Source organism: Globicephala melas, chromosome 13, assembly GCF_963455315.2.
Source record: "Globicephala melas chromosome 13, mGloMel1.2, whole genome shotgun sequence".
NCBI classification, from domain to species: Eukaryota; Metazoa; Chordata; class Mammalia; order Artiodactyla; family Delphinidae; genus Globicephala; species Globicephala melas.
The window spans coordinates 65,936,919-65,957,939 of NC_083326.1; the positions used below are offsets into that span (position 1 = coordinate 65,936,919).

Here is a 21,021-nt window from a genome sequence, read left to right on the forward strand (position 1 = left end):
GTAGTTGTGGCTCTCGGGCTCTAGAGTGCAGGTTCAGTAGTTGTGGCACACAGGCTTAGTTGCTCCGTGGCATGTGGGATCTTCCCGGACCGGGGCTCGAACCCATGTCTCCTGCATTGGGCAGGCAGATTCATAACCATTGCGTCACCAGGGAAGTCCTTGTAACTTATTTTATACCTAATAGTTTGTAGCTCTTACTCTCCTATCCCAATATTCCTCCCCACCCACACCCCCCTGCCACTGGTAACCACTAGTTCTCTATATCTGTGAGTTTGCTTCTTTTTTGTTATATTCACTAGTTTGCTGTATTTTTTAGATTCCACATTCGATTCTGGGTATGTTTTGAGGGGAGAGTGGACAGGATGCACTGATGGATTGCATACGAGGGGAGAGAGAAATTGAAAATGACTCGTGAGTTTTGACTTGAATGGATGCGAGGGGTGGAGTAGCCCTTTACTGAGAGCAGTGGAGGAAATAGGGAACATCAAGAATCATACCTTAATACAGTTTGTAATTTGCTTTTCTTTAAATGTGAGTCCACTTCAACATTTTCATGTGTTTATTCTCTGTCTATACTGGCTCAGAGTATTTGTAAGTTTAACGTTTAGTCTGAATAGCACGGAACAAGGAATCCACCACATTCCTCTGGCTCTGGTCAGACCAGGAGTACGCCCTGCCCTTAGAACTGGAGCCTCGAGCAGGCCGAGTGCCGCGCATGAAGGAGGGGACGCTTCCATGAGTTTCTTTTCAGGAACTCATGGTGTCCTTCCTGAAAAAGGTCAGGGTTTGGGGTCAAAGAGCCCGGCTACCTTATTTGGGCTACCTGGGCCTGGCGTTTGGCCTCAGTGGGGAGGGTGGTCGCCACCAGGCCTCTCTGGAGAACTGGCTTCAAGGGAGCAACACTGACCGGAGCTGGAAGGCCACCGCCTGTGCCCGAGCATCGCAGTCTGCGTTTGTGTGGCAGCTATGATTTCAGATATGCTGTCCTTTTTGTCCCTATAAGTCAAAGGGGGGAACAGACCTTCATAAGTGCTTCTTACCAAGAGGGGTGGAAGGTGTGTAGCGTCTGTAAGCCCAGGTCACCAGGTGACCTGGATGGCAGGTGTGTATGGGGGGAGTGCCCAGGTGTGCCGCCCCCCTCCCGCCGGGGTTTCCTGTTCCATGAAGGGTGGCATCTGGTGGCAGATTTCCCTTGGTGTCTGGTGCTTCTGAGGAGTCCTTTTTGCCTTCACGGGTCTTGAGGACAGAGGTTTAGGCGGTGGGGAAGCTGGCCTGGTAGAAAGGGGGGCCCTTTGGGGAAGAAGCCGTCCATGTGTCCCTCCTCCTGCAAACCAAGGAGCTGACTCTGCAGAGATGGGGCCCTAGGCTGCAGAGTGGGCTGTGGTCATCGGAGGGCTGCTGCCTGGACAGGAGGGAGGGGTTCGGCTCGGAACTGCCCCACCCGCCTCATGAAGCAGGAGTGGTGGGCATGATGCTGCCTCAGGGCCAGAGAGGCGCTGTGTGCTGAGTGTGGTCTTGAGTTTTTCTCCCTAGTAGAATTTAGAGGTTTTTCTGTGGCTTAAAGCAAAGTCTTCCAGTATTTTATTGTGAACACTTTTGAACAGAGTAGAAAAGTTGAGAGAATTGTTACCCACACACACTGCTTGAGTGACCAGTTATTAATGTTTCCTCGTATCTGCTTTGTCTCTGTGCATATGTACAGACTCTCCTCTGAGCCACTGAAAGTACATAGCAGACATTATGAAACTTCACCCCTAAACACTTCAGTCCACATCTGAGCACATCTGGTTTGTTGTCATCTCATCTGGCCATGGGGTGCGTTAGCACTGCTTCCTTGTTTCTGCCCTCAGTTTAGTATTTTTTAAATGTGAGGTGTGACTTTACAGTTCTGAAAAGGAATAAAGCCAGATCAGCCTGTCAGGTCTCCCACGTCGCTCACCGCTACCCTGTCGATCTGCACTTGGCATTTCCTTCGCTCCACGAGTCCATGACCTTGGACAGTGTAGAACATGTTTTGCATGTTTTTAAACTTCCTGTAATTTTTATAGCTTTATTGTTCCCCTCTGTGAACAGGCTGCTGTTAAATGAGAATGACATAGGTGTAAATAAATACCTGGTCCTATGCTGGCAGGGGGTGGAGATTCAGTAAGTACTATTTTACCTCTTACCTAATAGGTGTTGAGAAGACAGTTCTGGATGTTAAAATGGGCAGACAGTCAAGTTGGTGGGAAGTAGACCCTGCTGCCTGCCCAGCTCTGACCTCAGAGAATCCTGGCCTCATTCCAGGGCAGGAGGACATCTCAAGGCCTCAGGGACCTCCTTCGTGGTATGTGCCAGGAGCTGTGGCAGCCACTCCAGCCTTTCCTCTCCCTTGCCTCCTCCAGCCCAAGGGGGTGCTCTGTGCCTGCACCACTAAGGGGAAAGGGAATAGACAAGGCTGGGCTCCTGCCTGGAGGGAGCTTTCTGCTGGGCTTCCTTACCCTGCTGCACCCTCCTCGCTGCCTGGGTGGCAGAGAAGTCATCTGGGCTGGTGGGATTGCTAGGAAACATTCGAGAACACGAAGGGAGAATTTGGCAGGGCTGTGAGAAGCCTTCAGATGAAGGAATCACCTGAGGGTAGTCTGTGCTTGTCTGGGCTCCTGCCCAGGCTTCTGTGAGGCTGATAACCTGCCCCCTGGCTCCTCGTGCCAGCCTTGGGACACCGACCATCACCTCTCTTCTTCGAGGGGCCTCCATCGGCCCCCAGGGAATGAGAATTAACAGAGAGCACCTGCCACCCCTGCCCCGCCACTCCCTTCTGTCCTCTGGCACAGCAGGGCACGGAGTTCACTCTGCAAGGAGCGGGGGAGTGGCAGTGGGTTGCCTGAGGAGGTTGGCCTGTCCACGGGTGCTGCGGCCAAGTGGCCTGGGGCCTGCAGAGCCTCGCAGTGACACTAGGTGGCACTCCCGCCCAGGGGAGTCCAAAGAAGGTGGGAGGACTAGAAATTAAGGACCAAGTGTGGGTGGCCGGAAGGGACCTCATTTGGGCTGGGAGAGTAAACTTCCCAAGGGGGTTTTTCTTACTCCCAGAAATTATGTTGAGTATTGTCTGGAATATTGTCCAGAAGGCATTTCCCTCCTGAGATGTACGTGGTGGAGGGCAGGTTAGAAGGCCGGGCGGGCTAATCTCAGGGCAGACCTGTGGGCTGGTTTATGAGTTTCCTAGACACCAGTCAGCCTGAGAGGCTTTGAATGATTACAGAGGAGTTCTGGTCCACGTGGAGCGGCCTAGTTGGTCATTTTACAGTGGAGAGCATCAGCGCTCCACAGGCCGCTCAGCGAATAAGAATCTGGGCTTTTGATCCAGACTTGTTTTTCCCCCTTAGGTCTAACTTCGGTCCTGCTGGATGCACTGCAGGCTTTGGGGAAGTCAGGACGGTCTTCCTGGATTTCTGGTTCTGGAATTTAGTGTTGCTAAGATTGTGTGTCAGCATCTTCCTGTGCTTTAACTCCTTTTTATTCCATCTCGAGTGGTGGTTGGTTGGAGCTCTGAGGTGAGCAGGGGTCTAAAGTCTCGCTGGGGCTCCGAGAATGCTGTGAGCCCAGGCTAGGAGGCTGAGTGGGCTGTGCACCTCCCTGCCTCCCAGTTCCTACTGGCGTCCCAAGGATCCCTCCAGCTTGTTACGGAGCACTTGGTTGGGCTGGATCCAGATGAGGGGGCAGGTGTGTGGGGCTGTGTCTGCATGTTGCTGTGTCCTCTTCCAGGCTGCTTTGGCTGAGCTGCCCATCTCTTCACAAGCCCTGTCAGCTCTCTTCCGGGTCTAAATGTTGCTTTAGAAACTAAATTCCCAGTGGTCAAAAGAAGCTGGGGTTGTTCAGCTAATCAGGCTCCTGAATTCCACATGCTTTTTGTGGTTGAGTAGTGGTGGTGTTCCCCGCTGGACCCTCCCCCTCCCCTAAAAAGTGTTAAGCTGGTTCATTCCATCCCACGTTGCCTGCTTTCAGTGGGCATGGGGGTAGGGTGCTGACCCTGCAGTGGGGTACCATCTAGTGGGGTAGAAAGATAAGGTGAGAATCACCCCACAGGTCTTGATCCCCGCTAGGAAGCCTACGTGCTGGGCAGGGGTGGACCTTGCCCACTGGGTCTTGTTTGCTGGTCTGCACCAGGGGCTTTTGTGTGTCAGGGTGTGTCTGCCTGGAGGAGAGGGGGTGGGGTGAGGAGCAGCCTTTGTCTTCAGGGTCGGGTGTATGAAGGAGCGAGGGCTTTGAGGGCTAGAAAAGGTGTCTGGAGGTGGCTTTGTGTTCAGTCTAGAGAAGCCGGCCCTCGGGTGAGGTCCGCAGCACGTGGAGGCCCTGGCGGCCCGGAGGGGTGTGTGGGAGGCGCTCACGGCCCAGGGAGCCCAGCCCCGCCCTCAGGAGGCACCCGCGAAGTTCTGTGGCCGCCTGCCGGTCGCCTGTTCCCGCCGCTCCCCTGGCCCCGCCCCTTCCCTTAAAGGAACCCCAGGCTGGGGGGCGGGGCGCGGCTGACTAGCGAGCCTGGTGTCCGGTCTCCTGCCGCTGCCCCTGACTGGGTGGAGCCGAGCCCCCGCACGCAGTCAGGCTTCCGAGGAGCGAGGAGCGGCACCTCCCTGCGAGTTCAGCCGGTGCGCGGCGCCGCGGAAGCCAGCGGAGCGGACCACCTGCTGGTGAGTGAGCGGCCGCGGCCGAGCCGTCCCGCGCAAGCGGAAGGCCTGCTCGCGTAGCCGGGAGGCCGGTCGCCCCTCACCGCTTGGGGCCTGAGGAGCCCACCCCCCAACCCCGATCGAGTGTGGCTTCCCTGGCCCCACACGGTGGGTCACGGGGCCGGGCAGGATGAGCTCACTTCCTTCGCGTCGTGTAGCATCTCCTTGCCTCCCGGCCCGGAAAAGGGAAATGTGGGCGTTGCGGGCGGCTCGATGTCCTCCTGCGCCCATTTCCTCAGTTCTGCCCGAAGGGTCTGGGACGGGCGCCAGAGGGGGAGGGAAGCAGCAGTGTTCCTCGGTGGGACCCGGACGTGCTGCAGTTGTCACCATGTACCAGCCAAGGGGCAGGAGGGGGTGACACTCTGCCCTTCCCAGGACCCCGTTCCCCGCTAGTGCCAAGGATTGCCCCAGAGAAGGTTGCTTTCCTTCAGGGGATTTAAGAAAGAGTCTTGCCGAGTCCTGTCCCCATCTCTACCGCCCTTGAAAGAGGTGCCTCTGGATCCTTCTCTCTGCTTCCTCTTCTCTCGCCCAAGGCTTCCCCAAGATGGCTCACCCGTTTCACCTGGGAGAATCCATTTTCCTGGTTCCCTACTTCTGACATTTTGTCAGCTTCTAGCCTTCGAACTCAGGGGAGGAATGGTTGGTGGCCCCACCTGGACACAGCTACCCAGCAGCCCTGCCCTCCAGAGCCGGGAGTGTGCACAGCAAGTCAGGCTGGGGACACATGTTTTGGGGGGCACTGGGGGTTTCTGCTGAGGCTTCAGGCCAGGTAACTGGCACCCGGTGAGCTTTCCACTCAGGGAGCAGGAGCACATCCTTGGGCTCTTGGGCTGGACACGTGCAGGGTTGGAAGGCCTTCATCTAGGGCGGTGAGGGGTGGGTGGGGATGTTGCAGCACCTCTGGGGTGTGAACCCCCAGAACAGCATGTCCTGACAAAGGTGAGCTCCCCCCAGCATGGTCCTGTTGAGCCATCCCTTCCTACTCACATCATCGCTGCCCCTGTGGTTTGGGCTCCTCTGTCAGAACTGCCTCCTCTGCCCTGTTCCTTCCATCTTCCCAGCGGTAGCAAACTTCTGTCCTCCCAGAGCGTGGGTTTGGAAAGGGAGGGGAGGCACTGGGAGCCAGGTCTGGGGGGTGAGGCTGCACTAAGCTCTTGGATGGAAGAGAGGCATGGGGTTTCTAAGCAGAGTTGTTCTTGGCCTTGGTCACAGCTTTGATGTGAGACTCAGGGCGGGTGAGCAGGAGGAAGGACCCTTCGCATTTCCAGATGAGGAAACTGAGACTCAGAGAGCACGTGTGACTTGCAAGGCCTTTCCTAGCTCTCAGGGCGAGGGTGGGGGGAGGGCGTCCAGGATCACAGTAACCAGATTGTCCTTGCCCCCCACCAAAGCCTCTGTGTTCTCATGTTCCATATGGCCATGTAATGACTTTAAAGTCCTACTGGTCACAGCCCCAAACTCACCTCCACAGAGTGTCCTTGAGACTCTCAGGAGAGAGGGAAGGGGTCTGTACTTCTCTGCTTCAGGGCGCTCTCCTTGCAGGCTCCTCCTTCAGGCCTGAACTCCCCAAGTTGCACTCAGGGAACCAGAAAGGGAGAAAGCTCTAGCTTGGCCTCCAAAGGCCACTGTAGGCGCAGAGGGCAAGTGGGGCTCTGAGATGGGGATGCTGGGAGCACTGTTGGTTGAGGAAGTGGCTCTGCTCCTGGGAAGTGAAAAGGGGTGACCTCTAGGGACCCCCTTCCCTCCGTCCTGCGGCTCTGAGCTAGTCAGAGGGAGTTGGCCTGTTTCCTGGTGGACAGCTGAATTCATGTCAGCTTGCTGGGGGCCTTTTGGGGAACACTGGTGATTTAAAAGAAACCTGACCCTGGTCTCAGTGTCTCATTTTAGAAGAGGAAGTAGAGTAGTGACAGAGACAGGACTGAGGCGTGAAGACCTCCTGCCCAGCTTCTCAGGGCAGTTCCTGGAGTCTCTCCAGGATAGCAGCTCCTTGGGCTGGTCCCCCAGAGTCCCCTCCACTGCCCTGGTGGGCTGTGTGGCCCGGTCAGGCCCCTGGACTGGAGGCCTTGGGGGAGAATGCAATGCAAAGGCACACACGGGGGATCTGCTTTGAGGTCCTGAGGTCTTGGGCCAAGCTGGGTTTGTCTGTGGCTTCCTGAATGTGCCTTTCTGACAACATCCTAGAGCGGTCAAGGTCCCACTGTGGAAAACTGGGAGGAGGAGGCCTGGCTCCCATCCCCGCCCACAAGGCGTCGCCAGCCCCCACTGTGAATCCCGGGTGTGCGAGCAGCCCAAGCTTTCTAGAGTTTCTAGAGTCGGGGAGAGAGCCTTGTCCTGGAGCCTAGCTTCAGGCGCAAACCTGACTGCCCATCACCCCACTGGGCCTGTTTCCTGGGGAGCCACCGGGAGGAGAGTTTGGGGCCCCGAGGCTGGGAGGGCGGGGCAGGGCTGTGCTCCGCAGGTGGGTGGGGCTGTGCTCGGCAGGTGGGCTGTAGGAAGGGACTTAGCGGGACCTCAGCTCGAGCCTGGCCAGGCAAAAGCCAGAGTGTCCATGGGGCCTTGGGCAGGAGGAGGCCTGTGCGGGCACCTTCCTGCCATTCAACGGCCATTCAGCGAGGCGGGTAGCCTGGGGAGATGAGCTTGCCGAGGGGTCCTGGTCTGAGGTGGGGTGGGCCTTGGCAGGGGTGGAAATCCATGCTAACGTCCAAACCTTAGTCAGCCTCATCCAGCCCCATGGCCACTCACACCTAGAGATCTGGCAGGTGTCAGGCTGGCGGTTTTCACCTCCTTGGCTGAGGTGGGTTTGCCCAGGACCTCAGAAGTTCAGCCTGTGAGGGTCGAGCTATGTCCGAGTTGGGGCCTCCTATTTGGTCTTGGCGTGGGGGCCTGGGCCGGGTCAGTTCTCTGCCTTCGGAGCAGCCCTGGGACCCCGCATGTCTTCATCTAAAGACGATGTGGGGCACGTGGGTTGGGGGCTGCGCTGGGCGGGGCTGTGACTCCCAGGCTGCAGAATGTTTGCTCTCCCCCTGCCTGTGATCTGCAGAGGCTGGGCGTCCTCTCAGGGAGCTGGGCGGCCGCGGACCAAAGTGCTGTTCCTCCCGAGAGAGATGGGAAGGCGGGGTGGCCGTTTTCCCTGAGGTCGCCCTGGTGCCCCTCTTCAGAGGAGGCAGGTATGGGGGACCCTGAGGCGGGGGCTGGGGACGACGACGAGGAGAGAGCCGGAGCAGGCCAGATGCTGGGGTCTCACTGCCGTGCCTCTCCCGCCTTCCTGCGCCCTCATCCCTCAGATGCTACTTTGTCATCTGAAAGGAAAATGGGTCAGGTCCCAGCGAGGGAGGGGCCGCCGGGGCCGCAGACAGGCCGACGCTGGGCGCCCGCCTGGAGCGCGGGGCTCAGATTCCCGCTTGTGCTCCTGGGTTCAGAGGCGCCGGGTCCCCTCCCTGCTGGAAGCAGGCAGGCAGCCAGGCCAGGGACAGAACGGGCCGAGGGCGGGGCCGGTGCACAGGCCGAGCAGGTGTGTGATGGGTGCCTGTCTCTGCAACAGCCCTGATCCGTTGGACTGGACCTAGCCAGGGAGCGGTCCCCCAGCCTCAGCCGCCGGGGCGAGGAGCGGTGACAGCGCAGGAGCTCCGGGGGGGAAGGGAGGAAGGAGGAGAGACAAAGGGAGCGAGCCTGGCACTGCCTCCCTGCGCCGCCCACCATGTGTCAGTCAGAGGCGCGGCGAGGACCGGAGCTCCGCGCGGCAAAATGGTGAGATGCTGCGGGCCACGCCTGCGTCCTAACCTGGCCTCGCCCCGCCTTGACCTCCGAAAGGTCAGAGTTCACGTCCAGCGGCCCCCGTGGTGGAGGTGGTGGCGGCAGCAGGGGGCCAGGGTACCAGCCCCCGCGGCTGGAGGGGCCCGGCCCGGGGGACCTGAGTCAGAGAGCCCATTTCAGGTACTGGGGGGCCAGCAGGCTGGTGGGCCAGTGTCTGCGCTGCGCCCCCACCCCGCTGCAGCGCAGCTCCTCCAAAATTGGTCCCTGTACTTCTGCAGAGAGCGAGGTGGATGGGGGGAGCCCAGGGGAGAGCAGTGATGTGTCAGGCTTTGCTTGGCCCCTACCCACTTGCCAGACCTTTTTAAAGCTGGAGGGGGTGGGATGGGAGAGACAGTGGACACAGGGGGTCTGGTGAGCAGTGGAGAAGCAGCGCCTCCCAGGGCCACCATTGAGCTGCAGGGCCTGGCCTTCGGCTCAGTTCTCCATTTTTTTCTGCTTTTCATATCAGCTGAGGTGCCTCTTTGTTCCTTGGTTTGTTGAGCAATTGGGGGCAGAGGACAGAGCTTCTCTGAGAGCACACAGGCACAGATGGAGCCTTATTCTCCAGTTGAACGCAGTGTTTCTGTAGATGAGGAAACCGAAGCCCCGGGACATTCTCAGAGTGGGTAGCAGTGTGATCTTGTGATGGCCACACTGGGGCCTCAGGAGCACTTTCTAGGTCCTAGGCATGTGGCAAGGTAACTTGGGCCTCAGTGTCATGCCTCAGGAGGGCCAGGGTTCTGGTGGAAAGGCTCATCACAGAGTCTGGCTCCCTCGAGGCTGAGCCTGGCTTAATGCGCTGAATTTGAGCTGGTGGGGTCTGGGGAAGGCCCACCTACCTTTATTGGAAGGAGGGGCCTGGGTCAGGTGTATGTGGCCCCAGCAGACCTGGAAGGTGGCCTGAGGGTTGGCGGGGAGCTTATCCCCACCAACCTCTGGATCGTTTTGGAGAACCTGACCTGATGCAGAAAGAGCACGGGGATGGATGGAGCAGTAGCGTGCGTGCGTGTGTGTGTGTGTGTGTGTGTGTGTACACGCGCACTAGTGCTTGTGCATGTTTGTGTGTTCCTTTGTGATCTTGTCAGGCCCCTCAAATGAGGAAATAAGATGCTTGGAGCCATGAAGAGATTTTCCCAGATCCTGCGCTGCCAGGGGCTAAGGGGGATCAGACTAGCTCTCCTTGGAGCCTGTGTGGGCAGAGCTGGCCCCAGGCCGGTAGGGAGCCGCAAGGCAGGTTCTGCACCATCTTCCTGGTGCACTCAGCCCCAAGGTCCTCTCCGGGGTCCCTGCCAGGTTCAGAAGCTACTCCATCTGAGAGGCGCCTCACCCTGTGTGTCTCAGCTGACAGGCAGGTGGGGAGACTGGGAAGTGAGTCTGCCGACCAGAGGCAGCCAAGCCCCCACCTCAGAGTGGGGTTGGGATGAAGGAGTTTGGCCGGTGCTGCCCGACTCCATCGAGAGGCGAGCCTGCTGAGGGTGAGGTGGGGCCCCCAGTCCTCCACTGACCGTGGCTGTGTGCGGACATGTGCCCTGCAGGTTGTACTTCCCCCAGCTGGCCCTGAGGCGAAGGCTGGGACAGCTGAGCTGCATGTCCAAACCCGCCCTGAAACTGCGCTCCTGGCCCCTGACGGTCCTCTACTACCTCCTGCCCCTTGGCGCCCTCAGGCCACTCAGCCGGGTGGGATGGAGACCCGTGAGCAGGGTAAGTGTGCAGGGGCTGCTGGCCTGGCCTCCCCCCAGGCAGGCCTGAGGTTGGGGCCCAGGAGACCGAGGAGGAGAAGACATTTGTCAGATCAGAGGTGGTGCTGTGGGGCCTGAGCGCTCCAGCAGGGTCACATTGGAAGGCGAGCCTGTGGAGAGGGTGGGCTGCAGACAGGTGACTGTAACGGCCCACCGTCCACTGCCTGCTGTCTCTGCCTGCATTTCTGCCATGTGGGGACTCTGCTTCTGGAAAGAACCTACATTGGGCATTCAGAAAATGGTGCCTGAAAAGAGCTTAGGGGTGATTTTGAGAAGAATCCAAATTAATTTCTGGATGCCAGAGGGTGGTTCAGGGAGGCTGGAGCCTGTGTGGGCCCCTTTGAGTGAGGATGCCTTTGAGGACCCAGGAGCCCCAGGCAGGGCTGCGTGAGGGAACGGCCTGGCTGCGCCCGGCTCTCAGGCAAGCTGGCCCCAAGGAAGAAACCCTGCTCCCAGGCCCTTGGACAGCCCAGGTGGGCGTTGCCAGGGCTTGAAAGCTCAGGGGCACCTCTGGGCATTAGGCCTGGGGTCATAGGGCAGCCCTGGGCTGCCCCCGCGGATGGGCGTCAGCTGGGAGTGCTGGGAGCCGCTAACTTATTGCCTCTTTAAAGGTGTTTAAAGTTGGAGTGGAATTGCTTTTATGCTTTGGGGACTTGGTGTCTTGGTTGTGTTCAGCAAGCAGCAGCCACCAATTAGAAGCACGTCCCACTATGGCAGAGGCACTTGAGGTTTAAGAGGCTGCCCCTTCTGGGTCGTCTGGCCCTGAGTTTGGCTGGAGGGTCCGACTGAGAGGCCGAGTCCCCTCTGCCTCCTGGAGGAGCACCAGGTGGGGAGAGCTGTGTGGACAGGTGGGCTCGGCGGGCGTGTCCAGGTCCTCGGAGCGCAGGTGTCAGTGGTCAACCCGTCTGCATGAGTCCCCAACCTCAGGGTGGGGGGCGACGAGCACATGCGCTTTGGGCTGTGGACTTGCCCACACACCAGAGGCCTCTCCTTTCTGTGCTGGTCTGGGACTCGGGCAGTAGTGCCCGCGCCACGGCCTGTGTGACTGTGTCAGATCTGTTTGCCCCTCCCCACCTCAAGAAGTGAGGCTGTGTTGGCCAGTCTCCCCGGGGACTGGGGAGGGAGTGGGGTAGCTGCTGTGGGAAGTCTGCAGGAAATGGCTGACAGCTGAGCTGTAAGTCACTGTGTCACAGGCCTGGCCAGTACTGTGTGTGAGAGATGAGAGATTTGGAAGCTCAGTCTGGTTCCTGGTGAGAGACGACCATGTCACAAAGCCCTCGTGGGGACAAGCTGCTCAGGCCTCGGGAGGTGCCCCCCATGGGGAGGGGAGAGGGTACCGGCTGATGGGGAGGAGGGGGGTTGGGGGGTGAGCACACCGTGTGGCTGACTCACCCGGTGTGGCTGACTCACCCGCCTGCCCGCGGCCTGCAGGTGGCCCTGTACAAGTCGGTGCCGACGCGCTTGCTATCGCGGGCTTGGGGCCGCCTCAACCAAGTGGAGCTGCCGCACTGGTTGCGCAGGCCCGTCTACAGCCTGTACATCTGGACTTTCGGGGTTAACATGAAGGAGGCCGCCGTGGAGGACCTGCACCACTACCGCAACCTCAGCGAGTTCTTCCGGCGCAAGCTGAAGCCACAGGCCCGGCCAGTGTGCGACCTCCACAGCGTGGTGAGGCCCCAACCCCACCTTCTACTCCTGCCTCCGTACAGGCAGCTCTTGGCTGTGCCTTTAGGAAGAGGTGGCCTGGTGGGCACTCCTCCCAGGCCAAACCCCAAGAAGGAGGTGGCCCTGCCCTCTGCCCCCTGCCCTCCCCCACAGCGAGCCTCTCCTGGCCCTTCCAGATCAGTCCATCGGATGGGAAGATCCTCAACTTCGGGCAGGTGAAGAACTGCGAGGTGGAGCAGGTGAAGGGGGTCACCTACTCACTGGAGTCGTTCCTGGGCCCTCGCATCCCCGCTGAGGACCTGCCCTTCCCACCAGGTGGGTCCTGGCCTGGTGGCGGCCAGGCAGCTGTGCTGTGGCGTGGCTGCGCTGGATGTCAGAGGGTAGAGGGTGGGGATGGGAGTGGGTCCGGGAGGGAGGCCTGTGGACCAGTAGTTACTCTGCCCGCAGCTTCAGGCCTCCCTGGAGCCAGTGTCCAGGCTGCACGCAGGCTCCGTGTTGGGTAGCATCAAGTGCTTGTCTGAGCGCCTGGTTCGTGTCTGCCCCACAGCCACCTCCTGTGGCTCCTTCAGGAGCCAGCTGGTCACCCGAGAAGGGAACGAGCTCTACCACTGCGTCATCTACCTGGCCCCCGGGGACTACCACTGCTTCCATTCCCCCACTGACTGGACTGTCTCCCACCGGCGCCACTTCCCAGGTAGGCCTGGGCCAGCACATGGGTGGGACCTGCCCCTGGGGGACTCAGAGAGGTCCTCAGCTTCTTGGTATCAGGAGACGCAGGCTCCAAAGCTGTGAGGTGACTGCTGGGCATGGGTGGCAGGGGCAGGCTGGGAGCCAGCCTGCTCTGCATTTGGAATGACATGGGGGTACAGTGGGTCTTGGGCCCTCCCAGAGTAGACACACTGGGCTCTGGGAGGCTTGTCCTCCCGATGGGCAGGGAGTGGCAGTGTCTGTCCCCACAGGCTCCCTGATGTCCGTGAACCCCGGCATGGCCCGCTGGATCAAAGAGCTTTTCTGCCACAATGAGCGGGTAGTCCTGACTGGGGACTGGAAACACGGCTTCTTCTCACTGACGGCTGTTGGGGCCACCAACGTGGGCTCCATCCGCATCTACTTTGACCGGGTAAGCAGAGCCCAGACCCTGCCGAAGCCCAAGGGCTAGGCCACTTGCACCGTCTCCTGTGCAGCCAGATCCATCTGGACTGTAAGTTCTAGGAGGGCACATCCCCCACCAGGCCTGGCTGTGCAGAGCAGCTGCCCTGAGGAGGGGCTGGGCCCTGAGCTCCTGCTCTGCTTATCCCCCACCCACCCCTGTCTCGAGGTGGCTGGTGAGGGAGGGAATTAACTTCCCTTCCTGGCACTTTGCTTCTGCAGAAACCCAAGGGGAACTTGGGTGGGGCATGCTGATGGAGGCCAAGTGTGTGAGGGGTGCCAGTACCCATGCCCGCGGGGCTTCCCCTCTTGGTGTCAGTTTGCCCCTCAGCCCCCCGGGTGCTGGTGTTGTGGCACCGTTCGTACTAGTGAACAGTTGGGGGTCTGAATCCTCCATTTCCCTCCAGTTCAGAGCTGGTCAGGGGCTATCAGGTTAGGCCTAGTCCATGGCCTGAGCTGCTGTCCGGACCTCCCTTTCTGAGCAGGGTGGGGGACAGGTTCGGGACGGCAGCAGAGGTGTGTTCAAGGTCCACGTGCTCTGCCTCCGCCTCCCACAGGACCTGCACACAAACAGCCCACGGTACAGCAAGGGCTCCTACAATGACTTCAGCTTCGTGACGCACATGAACAAGGAGGGCATCCCCATGCGCAAGGGCGAGCACCTGGGCGAGTTCAACCTGGGCTCCACCATTGTGCTCATCTTCGAGGCCCCCAAGGACTTCAACTTCAAGCTGAAAGCGGGACAGAAAATCCGATTCGGGGAGGCTCTGGGCTCTCTCTAGAGCCTCTTTCATGGCCACAGCTGCTGAGGGGTCTTTTCCACAGAAATGTGAGGGTCTTTTCAAGGGGAACCTCTGAGGCTATCTAGGGAGGGGACCATCGGGTCTGACCAGGCAGGACCTGGGTGACTTCTGTTCCAGGGTGCAGACAAGGTTGTCAGAGCACCTCTCACGTCCTAGACCTACATCTTCCCCCTACCCACCTGAAGAGAAAGTGCAGGCCAGGACGATTGATTCCCTCTTGGAGATTTTCTAACGTGTTGTATAAACTGGAGATTCTACATGTCCTGGCTGAGCATTCAGTTGTTCTGATTTCCGTTTTAAGATAAGTGGTAGTTAAAGTACCTTCTTGCTGCTCCTCCTATCACTGCTTTTTGGCCTCCCTTGCATGGGGCGAGGTGCCTCCTGGCACTGACTGTGGGTCCCAGACCAGGGCCTTTAATGCAACTGCTCCCAACCTGCTTGTTGGGAAAAGCTGTCTTCTCTCTTTGCACTTATGGCTGAATGCATCACCTCCGACTCTGCCATCAACTTCCGAGGGTGCTCACTAATGGTTCAGGGCGTTGCAGGCCCCGCTGAGTGACCTTCTGGAGCTGGCAGGTCCTCTTTCCAGTAGGCAGGACCCATCACCAAACCCCCTCAGTGGTGTCCAAAGCAAAAGGGGCAGGCAGCTAGCTGGTGGTGGCCCAGCTGGGGCCAGGGGAGAGCTTGGGTCCCCTCCCTGTAATCCAGACCTACAGAAAAGTTGCTGCTATTGATCAGGGGCTTATGTTGGAGGCAAAGGAACCTTGGTGGTGTATTTGATGTGTGGGGGAGGGGAGAATGTCAGTGCCTAGAAAACCCGTCCCCAGGCAACAGGTACGCAGTCCTTGGGGAGCCACTGATTGTGGGGACAGGGCCAGATTTCATGTTTCCTGGGGATGCTGTGAATTTCTCCTGCAGGAGAAGCCATTTGAACTTTTTCAACTGTATCAGTAGCACAGTATTTTTGTATGAAAAGTGGGAGACTTCTGAACAGTAATTCATTTAATTGCAACATTTTGAAATAAAAAAACTCGCTGCAGTTTTGCATTCTGTTCCTGGACGTGGGGTGGTGACTAGCACAGAGCCTGCCGCAGGGCATGGATGCGGGCGATACAGGTGCGGATGGGCTGGCGCTGGGCCTGCAACTTGGAGGCCAGCTGCTGGATCTGCGCTTCCACCTGGGGAGGTTGAGGGGGCAGGCTGAGAGGAAGCCCCGCCTGGGAGCCTTCCGGGGGCTGCCCAAGGTCTCACCTCCTGCAGTTCTTCCTGAACCTGCTGCTCTGCTTCCTGGTCCTCGGGCCTGGGCTCCTCCTGGCTCAGCTCCAGCCACTGCCGCAGGCTGCTCGCTTGCCGTTGGCAGGACCTGAGGGAGTAACGCACCTGCTGCCTGGCTTGGCCCCAGGCAGAGGCCCAGCACACTTCTGGTGTGGGTGGAGGGAGAAGGGCTCCTGTTCCACCATCACGCAGAAACGCCCTCTGTCCTCTTCCCTGTGCAGAGCTGGCCGTGTGGGACCTGCCCGCTTCCCTCTGATTAAGGTTGCTGCTCACACTGAGGGTCCCAGGCCTGGCCGTGGGGTACGTGGGCTGTGGACCCAGACAAAGCAGGGCGGCTCACTGCATCATCCCGTGTCAGTCACACTCGCCCGGTAGACCACCGGCTTCCACAAGACACAGGTGTAAAGTTTTGCTCAGCTTTTCCTGAAGGTAAGGCCAACCTGGGCCTTCCTGAGCAGGACGGAAGGGGAGAGGTGCCGCCTGCATGCAGGGGCCATCACTGGGCAGACAACTCCCCCTGTTCCCCATGGATGGGTGCCACGTGGGTTTCTGGGTCTCACCTGAGATTCTGCTTCGTGGTCTGGTAGTCCTGCAGTTGCTGCTGGATGCCCTCAAGCTCGGCCTCCAGGTCCATGTGGCCAGTGGCAATAGGAGAATAAGCTTGATCTTGACCATCCTCCTGTCTGGGCCCGGGCTGAACCCAGGGATTCCAGGTGCCAGGAGTGACCTGAGCACTTGAGGCACTGACAGGCCCCAGGTACACACCTGCAGTGTCAGAGCCAGGCCCAGGCCTGGTGCCTGTGAAGTCCCCAGGAAGGAGCAGACGGGGGTTGGGGACACTGGCCAGGGATGAAGGGGCCTGGGACTTAAGCCCAGGTATCGTCGGCTGGGCTGATGCCTGTAAAAGAAGGATGAACACTGAGCAGCGAAGTGGGAGAAAGGTGGGGAGCTGGGGCTCCCCACACCTGCACCTGCTGCGGCCAGCTCACCTGGTCCTGCCCCTTCATTCAGCACCTGACACCAATAGAGAGCCCCACGACCACCCAAGCAGCTGTTTCCAGCCTTACTGACCTTTCACACCCACTCCTGCAATGACCGTGCATTTCAGTGGCAACTGTTCTTGTCCAACCACAGCTACAACCCTCCTCCCTTCCCTCCTGGTGACAATGTCCTCTGGTGGGAATGGACACTCTCCCATCCCCTACCCTCTCCCCACCCCTACTTAGGTCGCAGCTCTTCAGGCACCAGCGCCTTGGGGGGCCCAAGCCCAATGCACACTCCTGCTTCCTCACCTCCTTGCCCGAACTCCTTGACTCCTACGTCACAGGCCCCAGAGTCTCGGCCCCACTCCTCCCCATGACCCCATCAGTTCTTTACCTTCAACCTGTGCTGCGAATTGTTAACTTTGATCTCCAGCCCTGACCTTGTTCCTGAAGGCCAGGCTGAATCTGTTGCGTTACCTCAAATCTGACAGGTTCAAGACACACTTGTGATGCTTCAGCTGCTGGGTTCCCACCCTCCGTCTTCCCTCTCACAGTAAAGAATGCATCACTCCCTGAGCTTTTCAGGCCGGAAACCCAGGAGCCATCCGCAATTCCTTCTTTCCCTCTTATCAGACTCATCAGAGCAAGCCCTACATAGTCTGCCTCCCACGACATCCACAGCCACCGCCCCCCAGTCCCAGCCACCAGCACCCTTTGCTGGACCCGAGCACAGCCGCCAACCATCCTCCACAACTTCCTGTTCTTAAAGTCCAGACTTATCACCAGGGCCTGTATGACCCTCCATGATCCACAGTCTCTTCATTCGTCTGCATGCTGGGGTTTCTTTTGTCTCCACCACCATGTAAGTGTCACGAGCAGGGATGGGCCTCGGGGGCTGTTCCCTGCTGTGCCCCTAGGATGCTGGCCCCTGCACAGGCCTCCCTGCATCTTCCTGAAGCAATGAGTACTGCTGTGGCTACAGCACCAAGCGCACAAAGGAGAGCACTGGCACGAAGACCAGACCAAAGAACAGGACCCCAGGTAACCAGGGGGACTTACCCAGGTGTGTGCTTCCGCCCCACGCAGCATGAAGGAAGAAGGGGGCAACAGCTCCAGGCCTGTACTCAATGTGGGCGGCGGCTTCAGGCCAGGGGCGCTTGGCAGGGGGCTGCTTGGGTCCAGTGCTGTCTGGGCCTTTGCCAGGAAGGGTGTTGTCAGCGCAAGGCCTATTGGCTGGACCTCGCCTAGGCCATGCTCCCACAGTGCCTCAGGCCTGAGCAGAGGGAAGACAGGAGCTGGTCAGGCGCGGTACCCTCCCGAGGAGGACAGAAGGGGGGCCACTGGCCCTAAAGTCCCCAGAATCACACCACCTACCCCTGCGCCCCGAGGGTGCCACACCCCAGGGGCGTCTGGCTCTCAATGGGCTCCAGCAGGAAGCTTGGGCGTCGCGGTTGCTTTCTTGCCCAGCGGGCAGCATTCCTGGGAAGAAACACAGGCTGTTCCTCCAGGCTGCCCAGGGGCTGCTTGGAGCCTGAGACCTCTGTGGGGCGGGGTAATCCAGTCCGACCCCTTCCATCTTACAGGGAGACTGAAGAGAGAAAGAAAGGCTCCGCCCCAGGCATCCTACTGAACTTCTAGTAATTCCAGTGAGCCTGCTGGCGACGGGTGCTCCACCCATGCTGTCTCACTTGACCCAGGCAACCAGGCTGGAGCAGGCTCAGAGATGGGGCCCTTGTCAGCTACAGCAGCACAGCATGTGGGGATGGGGTGGGGCCAGGTCACAAAAAAGTGGGGTTTCCAAGAGGGTACCTGTTTCCTGGCTGTCACGGGAGACGTGGGGAGACTACCAGGTCTTGCGGGGGAGGGGGGCTGCCCAACGGCCCATTCCTTTGCTAAGGAACCGTACATTCTCTCCCACGCTCGGGAGGAACAGAGGCTGTGGTCCCTTTGGTTAGGGCCGAAGAATGGGGGCACAGGATCCTGTACAGAGGGTTCCGAGTGGCTCGGCCATGACCCTCGAGGCCCAGTGTCATTCCTGTACCATCCAAGCTTTGCCGCAGGTGGAAGCGAGGAGGAAGAGGTGAGGGAAGGGCTACTCACAGCTCCAGGAGTTGGGTGTCCCCAGCAGCCGATGGTAGGCTGTCCAGAGCTCCCTGAAGCCCACGAGGAGCTGTTGTCCTCTTGGTCTCCAGGGAGGCATCGCCAGCCCCAGCAGCAAGGTGGCTGGGAAGGGGACCCTCAAACGTCACTCTCCTGCTGCACACGGTGGACGTAGGGGGCTGAGGCTCCCTGCCCAGGCCCAGCGCCTTCTTCTTCCAGAGCGTGGCACAGCGACGGACCACGCGGTGGAGACTGTGGGCCGCCTGCAACCAGCCTCTGGTCAGGTCGTGCTGTGCCTACCCGCTCCCCACAGAAGGGTGGGGGACCCCGGCCCACCTGCACCTGCTGCTGGGCGTGCAGCTGCTGCCGGAATGCCTTCATGCCCGCTGCAAAGCACAGGAGGCGCGTGACGCCCTCCCGGAGGAGCTGCTGGTGGTAGGCCTGCACTGCCCGCTCCTGCCGCGCCTTCTTTCTCCTCATCTCCAGCACGAAGCCCAGCCACGCAGCCCACACCTACAGGGAAAAGAGGAGGTGAGGCCCAGCCCTCCTGCTCAGGCTCCCTCCACCGGGGCACGGTCCGCTCCTGGGACAGGGAGCCCATTACCTTCGCCTGTAGTGAGAAGGCCCAGAACCACAGGGCCCGCGCCGTGTCCTGCTGCTCCCGCCTCCTGTCCGCCAGCTACGGGCCAGAAAGGAAATGTCTCCTTAGGGAGGCCACCCTGACCCCATGGCCCCGGTCACTCTCCGACCCTCTCTAGTCAGGCCTGCCCTGAGGTGGGGGGGGGGGGGGTCAAGGAAGCTCTTTTGGGAAGAACAAAGGCCAGGAGCTCTGGGGTCGGGAGCAGTGAGGCAGTGCGCCAGGCTCCAGTGAGAAAAGCTAGGACTGCTTGCACTGCGGGCCCGAGGGTGAGGGACCTGGCCCACGAAGGGCCAATAAGCAGGACGCAGCCCCACTGGGTGTTTTATCAAGGCCTTGGCAAAGACCTAAAATGCATTTCCTATTCATTTCTGGATATTACCCTGACAAGTTTTCAACATGACACTGTAGAAACATGGCCCTGAAGTGACTTGGCTTTAAACAGATTCCAAGTGAAGGAAGCTGGTGGTGCCAGGAGGTGGCTGGGGGTGAGGGAACCCTGGGAAGAGGGTGGTATGAGAAATGATGAGCTAGAGGCAGGCTCAGGAGGCAGCGGGAGGAGGGGGAGCGAGAAGGGGCTTCTCCATGGCTCCCACCTGCTGTCTCCACTGGTGGAAGCAGGTCCGACTGAGTGTCTGGGCCAGGAGTCGGGCAGCCTGTCTCTGCAGAAGCTGGGGAGAGCGTGCGCACAGGGGGCTGTGTGCCCAGTGCAGCCAGGTGCCCACACCTGGAGCCCCTGTGGGCGGTGCAGGCTCCAGGCCCAAGTGAACCATCCTCCCACCACCAGGAGTCATCCTGGTTGAAGCCAAGGGCCTCCTGCCCCAGACAGGGGTGCCCAGATGCCTCAGTAGGTCACCCAGCTCTGACAGGCATGGTTCACACTGAACCAAGTTCTTTGCTGAGCCATCTTCCACCCGGAAGGCCGGCTTCCCCAGCCTTCACTGAACACCCAGAAGGGCAGCCTTGTGCCCGCAGGACTCCAAGCATCCACAACAGAAGCAGTAAGTGCTTCTGGAAAGACCTTTCCTCCTCGCGATGCGGTCTCCTGGCCCAGACAGCCCCGCCGCACAGGGGAACTCGGGGGGTTGCCGTCTGCCTCACCCTCTTCCTGATGCAGCTCAGATGGTGCACCTTCCACCGGGCCACGGCCTGCAGCAGCAGCTGCCGGCGGTAATGCTGCACGACCCTCTCCATCTGGACCCTCTGCTGGGCTGCGCTCCAGCTGCGGTCCCTCCAGCGCCGAAACCATATCCTGAGACAGCCTAAGGCGGGTCGGAGTCAGTTTGCTCTTTTGCAGGAAGTATCAATATATGGACGACTATGCAATGGTGAAAGTTTAGAGGGTGGAGAAGGCTGTGTGGGGACAGAACTAGGGTGTCAGCCCACACTCGGTGAGACACCACGTGTGGACGGTAGCCACCCTGGGAGGAGAGCTCCGGCCACCCACCTTCAGTGACTATGCACTCCCTGACTGGAACCAGATATGCTGCTTACCACTGGGCCCTCCAAGGACCCCCCGCCCCCAGCCATAATCCTGTGCACAGCGACCACAGGTGTGCCAGGGCCCCAGCGGAACTGCCCACAAGATGCTGCTGGGCACATGAACGAGAAGACCCTGGGTCTGAGGGAGTGGGAGGCAGTGGCCCCATTTTCCAGAGAGGAAAACGAGGCTCAGAGGCCCAGGCAGCCTGAGACAGGCTGGGGAGAAGCAAGGTGTCTGCTGGCCGTGTCCTGCCCGGGCTCCACAGGCAGGCAGGGGCCACACCCTGCACTGCATCTGTGTCACCAGATTCTCTCTTGAGGGAGCGAGCACTCTCTTCTGATTTTTTTCCTCTTCTTCAGCCCCAAGAGAAGTTTCTTTTAGAGAAAACAGAAGAGAGCTGACCCCAAGGCACAGAGGCCAAGATGGGGTTGTCCTCCAGGACCTGCCGGAGGTGGGCAGGGAAAGCCACGTTCACAAGCTTGGAGGCGTTAGCACTAAGTGCTGAAATTTCCCAGGTCCTGCTTTATGCGGGGATATCTTAGCCTCACTGGACCCTCGTGATCAACTCCAGAGGCAGGTACACAGACGGAGACACCAAGGCTGAGAGGAGGCCGTGCCCGAGGTCATATAGCCAGCAGGCGGCCCTGCCTGCACCTCTCAAGCACCGATCAGCGTGAGTGTCCACGACTCTGTCC

The 21,021-nt window shown here is 59.6% G+C and overlaps 2 protein-coding genes across 26 annotated transcripts in view; one reads left to right on the forward strand and one right to left on the reverse strand.

Annotated features, from left to right (window-relative positions):
* PISD (phosphatidylserine decarboxylase) overlaps positions 1–14,734 on the forward strand; it is a 36,972-nt gene extending 22,238 nt beyond the window's left edge. Inside the window, exons 1-8 of one of the 9 annotated variants that reach the window (XM_030860889.3) lie at positions 1,797–4,664; positions 8,242–8,447; positions 10,028–10,193; positions 11,663–11,899; positions 12,073–12,211; positions 12,444–12,590; positions 12,856–13,016; positions 13,603–14,734. In XM_030860889.3, coding sequence (XP_030716749.1) covers positions 8,398–8,447; positions 10,028–10,193; positions 11,663–11,899; positions 12,073–12,211; positions 12,444–12,590; positions 12,856–13,016; positions 13,603–13,827 — 1,125 coding nt within the window. In that variant the 5' untranslated portion in view covers positions 1,797–4,664; positions 8,242–8,397 and the 3' untranslated portion in view covers positions 13,828–14,734. Of the gene's footprint in view, positions 1–1,796; positions 4,665–4,708; positions 7,868–8,241; positions 8,634–10,027; positions 10,194–11,662; positions 11,900–12,072; positions 12,212–12,443; positions 12,591–12,855; positions 13,017–13,602 lie in introns of those variants that run through there. The other 8 variants (XM_060310099.2, XM_060310097.2, XM_060310096.2 and 5 more) reach the window with 8 other exon arrangements.
* Positions 14,574–21,021, reverse strand: part of SFI1 (SFI1 centrin binding protein) — an 85,025-nt gene continuing 78,577 nt past the window's right edge. For 5 of the 17 annotated variants that reach the window (XM_060310090.2, XM_060310089.2, XM_060310092.2 and 2 more), the window contains 9 exons: positions 19,945–20,105; positions 19,440–19,514; positions 18,811–18,885; positions 18,543–18,719; positions 18,207–18,469; positions 17,481–17,585; positions 17,166–17,379; positions 15,684–16,021; positions 14,814–15,211 (listed from right to left, as the gene is read on the reverse strand). In XM_060310090.2, coding sequence (XP_060166073.1) covers positions 14,851–15,211; positions 15,684–16,021; positions 17,166–17,379; positions 17,481–17,585; positions 18,207–18,469; positions 18,543–18,719; positions 18,811–18,885; positions 19,440–19,514; positions 19,945–20,105 — 1,769 coding nt within the window. In that variant the 3' untranslated portion in view covers positions 14,814–14,850. Of the gene's footprint in view, positions 15,212–15,683; positions 16,022–17,165; positions 17,380–17,480; positions 17,586–18,206; positions 18,470–18,542; positions 18,720–18,810; positions 18,886–19,439; positions 19,515–19,944; positions 20,106–21,021 lie in introns of all 17 variants that reach the window. The other 12 variants (XM_030860878.2, XM_030860869.2, XM_060310087.2 and 9 more) reach the window with 7 other exon arrangements.